The sequence below is a fragment of the Lutra lutra genome, chromosome 11 (assembly GCF_902655055.1).
Source record: "Lutra lutra chromosome 11, mLutLut1.2, whole genome shotgun sequence".
Classification (NCBI taxonomy): domain Eukaryota; kingdom Metazoa; phylum Chordata; class Mammalia; order Carnivora; family Mustelidae; genus Lutra; species Lutra lutra.
In genome coordinates, this window is record NC_062288.1 from 27783564 (window position 1) to 27790560 (window position 6997).

General features: G+C 38.0%; 1 protein-coding gene across 5 annotated transcripts in view; it reads right to left on the reverse strand.

The window, feature by feature from the left end:
- PCLO (piccolo presynaptic cytomatrix protein) overlaps nt 1–6697 on the reverse strand; it is a 414175-nt gene extending 407478 nt beyond the window's left edge. For 4 of the 5 annotated variants that reach the window (XM_047694735.1, XM_047694734.1, XM_047694733.1 and 1 more), the window contains exon 1: nt 6110–6697. In XM_047694735.1, the coding sequence (XP_047550691.1) occupies nt 6110–6369 (260 nt within the window). In that variant the 5' untranslated portion in view covers nt 6370–6697. The remainder of the gene's footprint in view (nt 1–6109) is intronic. The other variant, XM_047694736.1, reaches the window with a different exon arrangement.
- Nucleotides 6698–6997: the final 300 nt, after the last annotated feature.

The window sequence follows — 6997 nt, forward strand, 5'->3', positions numbered from 1 at the left end:
TTTTGCGGCATCCTGTAAATAATCGTAAGATCTTTTAAGTCTTTGTTACTTTCTTTATGTGGATAGAGATTTTCAACAAGGTAAACAAGAGGGAGTAAAAAAATCAATACTTGCTACTCTAAGTGATGAAAAATTAAGATATCTAGTTAGACATTACTTATAGTAGTTTACATTCACACTTAATTGAATCTAACCATCCTTAAAAACTCATTAAATGTATTAACTCCATAAACCAATGCAGAGCCATGTTCTTGTACATTCATCTTTGAGGAATGTTATTCTTCCAAATACTAGTAACACCAAGAATTAAAAATACTCATGTTAAAATGTGGGAGCTCGTTGCAACTCTTTTTATTTGTGTGCTTTACTGAATTACAAGAAGTTACATTAGCAACATATGGCACACATGACATCAGAGAACATTTTAGAAAAGGAGATTATGTGATGCATTTCCTGGGACTCTGAGAAACTTGATAAATCTATTCAATTTTACCGTATTCTGTTGACAGAGAGAATATCCCTCAAATAATATCCTTATTAAACTTTATAAAATAAGAAGTCCTACTTTAATTTGAAATTTTTGAGAAACAATTCCATATTTCTTGTAGGAGAAAAATGTTATGTCATTTATTTACTTTTCCGATAGCTCATTTTTAATCTGAGCTCCCTATGCAAGATAATGACAGATGCTTAAAGAATCTTGAGATACAGCCTTGTCCACAGGTGGCTATGACCCCACTTTTGAAGGTACTGTTACTTTTCTCAGAAGAAAAAAATACATAATCGCTTTACTTAATGTTTTCTGTAACATTTACTATTGTCACTGTTAGATTATTAGCAATACCATTTATTACTGACAAAGATGTAAGAACATAACTAATTTGCAAAATTTAATTCATAGACAAACATAAGTGATGGATTTTTTAAATAGTTTTGGAAACATGATCACTTTGAAATGACTGTGGAAATAGCTAATTTTTTAATATTTTCAACCAAAAATCAAATACATCACTTTTTTAAATAAGCCATTCTTTACTGATGCAACTAAGAAGAACAGGCTGTATTAGAATTACATAAAAATAAACTTCCAAGTATTTCATTTGATATAGGAAGCTTTTTAATTTTTGAAAAGATTTATTTCTGGGGCGCCTGGGTGGCTCAGTGGGTTAAAGCCTCTGCCTTCAGCTCAGGTCATGATCCCAGGGTCCTGGGATCGAGCCCCACATCGGGCTCTCTGCTCAGCGGCGAGCCTGCTTCTTCCTCTCTATCTCTCTGTCTGCCTCTCTGCCTACTTGTGATCTCTGTCAAATAAAATAAAATCTTAAAAAAGAAAAGATTTATTTCTTTTTAATTAAAAGAAAAAAGAGAAAGAAACAGCTATTCAGTAGCACTTAAAATATGAGATGGTCACAATAAAGTCCTACAGGTTTTCATTTGGTTTGTGAAAACTTACCAGCTAATGGGCCAGATTATAAGCTTTTAATTTCAAATCATTTAGTACTTAATATGAATTAAGTTTTTAAAATTCCCCAAAATAGTGCAGAAATTTGAGAGCAATCAAGTTATAAAGCATAGTAGAAAGAAATACAGAAGTGTTACCTCTAAATACCAAAAAATCAGAAGGAAATAATTTTAAAAGCCAATGTATGCAAAAAGCAATTTTCTAATAAAAGTTGAATAAATGGAATTCTTAGTTTTGGCAATTTCCTCCAGGACAAAATTTACAAAAACTTTAGGTAACTTAAACAAGGAATTAAAATTATTACCCTAATTAATTCCAATGGTTATAAGGTATCTTTTAAAACACTATAGATTTCCATGTGGGGAAAATAATTTTAAGTGTTTTTGTACAGGCTGCTCTATGTGTTGTTCCCTTCCACAGGAAGATAGAAGAGCTACAGTAAACAACTTAAAATACATTACTTTCAAAAATTTCACTGTTTAGATCTTCACATTATTCTAGAAATGTTCCACATTCAATTAATAAAATCTACCATTTTCATGAAGGGCATGTGCTTAGGAACTTCATTAACAGAAGTACCTATCTCATAAGGAATTATTTTGGTATTTTATTGAATTGGCTCCTCAGTAGAATCCTAGAGACCTATATTTAAAGATCACACACACACTCACACACACAAACACACATTCACACACAAATCTATTCTTAATATAACTAAATTGTCCTCTCCTGAAAATACTATTAAACTTAATCATTGTTTTTGTGTTCACATAATCCAACATTGTACAAAACAAATAAAAAAATAAACTTTGTGAATACCAAATACTTGTGTATCAATACTAAAATTTAAAGCAAGCTTACAACAGAAATTATATGTACCTCCTACAAATATAAGTTATATAATAAAATCCCCAGGAAAAAATACTGATACAGCTATAAAGACTGCCCTACAATTTAAACTACTTTCAGCTACTAGAATTATATAGGTAAACATTAAACATGGAGATATGGATGTGAGAAACAGACAACTGCTAAAAGAACATATAACTTAATACAGAACAAAAATATAAAGATGTCTCAGCTAACCGTGGTCTTTGGGTGAGTTTTTGTTTGGTCTAACAGCTGTTCCATTAAATAGAAAAATGAATAAAATGTAATCTGTGTCTTGTATACCATACTGTGACCTCCTAGAGAAAGTGTTTCACTCATCTTTGCATCACTGGACCCAAACCTGGTAACTAGAGCATTAGTGTCTGACGAATGAATAAATGAATGAATGACAATGAATAAATGAATAAATCAAGTTTTTGTTATATGCTAGATCAATGTTTCCTGAATTCTTTTCAAATTCTTCACAGTTGTTCTGAGATACAAATGGAAACAGTCTACATGCATTTTAGAAACTGGACTTGGCCTGCTACTCTAGGAAGAAAAATAGTTGTGGAATTGTCTACCAGTAGGAAAGGCCCAGAGGAATACTAAAGAAAATAAGGGATTCAGCCAGAATTCCTACAAAATATTCTACTAGTCGGAAGTGTTTTTAAGTAAAGCCCTTCTCATATCTGTGGCTGTACACAGAATGAGGAGACCAAGTGATAAAATTGCCTTTCCCTGGGTCTTCAATTAATCCAAAGTCCAGAAGCATTTGTAACCTGTAATTTCTAGCTTGTAATGACCCATGTTTTATACAACCTCCTTTTTCATTGCTACTGTCATCCCCAGATTAGAATTTTTCTTTTATAGATTAGCAGAAAAAAATATTTCAGCTACAAATGAGGTAAACATGTGTTCACAGATATGAATGTAAAAGCAGTTGGAATGCTAACTTTTTTTTTTTTTTATGGAGCGAAACAGGCAATGACACTTGACAGTGCTGAGTCACATAAACTTTTTTGATGTTAGAAATATAAGCAGGGGTGCCTGGGTTGCTCAGTGCGTTAAGCCTCTGCCTTTGGCTCAGGTCATGATCCCAGGGTCCTGGGATCGAGCCCTGCATCAGGTTCTCTGCTCAGCAGGGAGCCTGCTTCCCTCTCTGTCTGTCTCTCTGCCTACTTGTGATCTCTGTCAAATAAATAAATAAAAAGCTTTAAAAAAAAAGAAATATAAGCAACTTTGGGGATAGCTACTCATTTTTATACTGTAGAGGATACTAGGGCTTAAAGAGGCTAAGTGACTAAGCCGAGGTTATAAAATTAGTCAGTCACATATCTGGTATCTGGATTCCTAGTTGGGGGGGAGGGGAAGTTCCACTACATGGCACTGCCTTTCCCACATGTAAAAAAAAAAAAGAAGATACAGATACATCAAAATAACTCACAACAGTGAGGAACTCAACATACAATGTGTCTGGAGCCATCACTGCCATTGCCATTCACTGCTTATAATGAAATCACTACTTCTGATATTTATAGAGTCCCTTCAAATTAAAATTCAAACCAAAACATCCCTGTCAATTTGTAACTGATCCTCACAATGACTCTACAAGATAGGTAAGACAAGTGTCACATGCCTTACTTGGAGGCAAGGAAACTGAGGAACTTAGGCTGAGAAGCACACATAATTTGTCATGAGTCTGTTAAAATTAATAGGTAAGAACCTAGGTCTCTGGGTTCTCAACCTTTATTCAAAAACAAACAAAACAAAACCACCATCTCTCATTGACATACTTAACCTCTTCAAACTTTAAATAATTTGGATATACTTTCTTATATATACTTAAGTTAGTGTGCTTCTAAAAATCTAAATGATAAACTAAGTGTTTCTTTAGTCATCACATGCAGGGATGATAACTTTCAAAAAATTATGTACATTTTATAAAAATCTTTCACTAAAATATAAGCGGCTCTCAAAAATCAAAAATATAGTGCTTATACAATTAGATAAAGCTTTTACCATTAACTGTTGAGCCCACAGATTGTTAATAAAAATTCTGTAACAAAATAGAGCAGAATCTGATATAAGCACAGCATAAAACCAGTTTAATGGCTGAAATCATTATTTTTCAGTCACCCTCTGAACAGAAGAAAAGTTAAGAATCTAAAATAAAAGCTCACACTTTTTCCTTGGTCTGTGTAACCAGCATGATAAACCTGTTGCATGTACCTCTTAGGAAAAACTGTGAAAGAGCTGGCATACATTCCTAAAAGGCTAATAAAAGTACTGTACCTCCTTATTACCCCATGAAAATCTAATATATGAACGTTCAACGTTTTTTTCCAAGTCATCAGGTTTTCATCAGTAGAGAAAAATGGTACATATCATAAGCTATAATACTTAAGGTAATGGATAAGAAAGACTTTATACCAAAGAAACAGCACCATATATTACTAGCTGAAAAACACAGAAAAACACATTTAACATAAAGGAGCAAGTTTTTACTAGTAGTGGTGGCTTCGTTTCAAGAACATAGGGCTTTTAGCTGATATATTCTAAGCATTTATGATTTTATGTTAAAAATACTTCAACTATCTGTTACATTTCCATGTCAAAATAATTAGTTGATAAAATTATACCATATACTTATATGATAGTCCCTAAGTTAAAATACTTTTATGAAGTCGAGGTTACGAATCTACACCTACTAAATGCAGATCTTTCATATTTCCAATATCTCAAATGAAAATTGTAGGTCTCTCTTCAGTTATCATAAAGCAGGAATGGTTTCAGGACAACGGACAGAGAACTGTACTCTAAGGGAGGGTGTAAAGTTAAAGGGTTTGTTTATAATAATAAAGGCAGGGCAGGCACAATGATTATACCCTCTTACTACTTTAATTAGAAAACAACTAATTTATTAGATGAAGGAAAATGGAGAGTGAGAGAGGGAAATTAATACGTTAATATTACAGAATAGCTCTTAATTGCCTAGCAAGTTGTCATTTATTTGCTTTGTCTTAAAATGGATTGGAAACTAACCTTAAGATAACACAAATTCACAGGTTTTTCTATCACCTAAGATACTTTTGCATATAAAAGAACAATAGTTTAAAAAACAGCATATACTAATTCAGAAATGCATGTACAGCACCTGGTCTGGTGCGACCAAACCATCTGTTTAATGCCACACCATATTTTAGGGTCCCTCATTGACTATAAAAGGTGTATTCATTCTATACCTTCTACCTAAACAGCTCCTGTTCTCCCCTGGGGGTGGGGTGGGAAGGAAGGACAAATCACCTCCAGGGGAATAAAGGTATTGTGAGAGAAATATTTCAGACATCATTCACAGAGAAAAAGATGCCGAAATGACTGAGGAGATTTAAATAGAGACAGGTAAACACCCAGTTCTATCCATTTCCCAACACGTCCGTTTTCTATTAATGGAAGACTTCCAGATTAGTAAAACACTGGAGGGCGTCTCTCCACGCCATCCTAGAGGGAAAAGGTTCCAAAAGGCCAAAAAATCACAACCTAAAATCACAGTTCCAAGAATGCAACCTTTGACTATCCCACCAGAAACTCTACAATGCATCATTTTTATTCTGCCCATCATAAGGCTTATGATCTCTTTATCATCACCTCATTAGGGAGAATCAAATGAACGGAAGTAACATATATGTACTGCCGTGCTGGCACATACGGACTGGCACATATGTGCACGGGAAGCTGTACATATATGCCCGGACATATACATCATGCTGTGCGTGCCTGTGCATGGAAGGCGGCTCCGCAGCGGCCGGGGGAACGCTTCCCTTGGGCAGCCCCTGCGCCCTTGACATGACAGCGGCGATCTGTCTCCTCTCCTCTTCGCTCAGCTGGCTCAGATCCGCCTCCATGCCGGCCGGGATCACGGTGTGCAAGGAGCTCCCTGCCCCGCCAGCCCCTCCTCCGGCTGCTGCCGCCGCCGCCGCCGCCGCCGCCAGCCCTTCCGGGAGCCCTTCCCCTTCCAAGCTCGCCTCGTTGCCCATGGCTCAGGGGGAACTTGGGGCCGCCGCGCTCCCTCCTTGCGCTGCGTCCCCGTCGGGAACCCCGCGGCCCGAGGAGCAACCGGAGCCGGGGTCCGCCGTGGGGCGTGGAGGCGGCGGAGTCCCAGGGCTCGGGACCCCGCACCGCTACCCGGAACGCCAGGCGGGTGTTAGTCCCGCTCACAGGTGACGCCCGCAGCCGGTGCCTCCTCCATGTTGGACAACTCCCCGAAGCCTCCTCAGCGCCCCGAGCCGGGGAGAAGCAGGTCTGAGCAGTGCCAGCCGGGCGCCGTCCGCCCCTCCCACCGCGCCCCGCCTCCTCGCCCGCGCCCTCGCAGTGCGCATGCCCCTCTTGGAACAGGTGATGGCCGCGCCCTCTCCCATCCCGTGCTGCGTCTCTCTGTATCCTTCCTCACTCTCAGCACCGATTTAAAGGAGCCCGGGTAGAGCTCAGCTGAAAAGCGGGACAAAACAGCCGGCATTTCTTTCAGGCATATTTGAGGATGCCTCAACCTGAGTTTTAGCGAACTGCATGCAAGGGGCGGGGAGGGGCTGAGGGGGAAATACCGGTTCCCTTCTTCGGCCTCATGGGATCTGTAGTTTCAGTCATTATGATTTTTTTTTTTTTTAA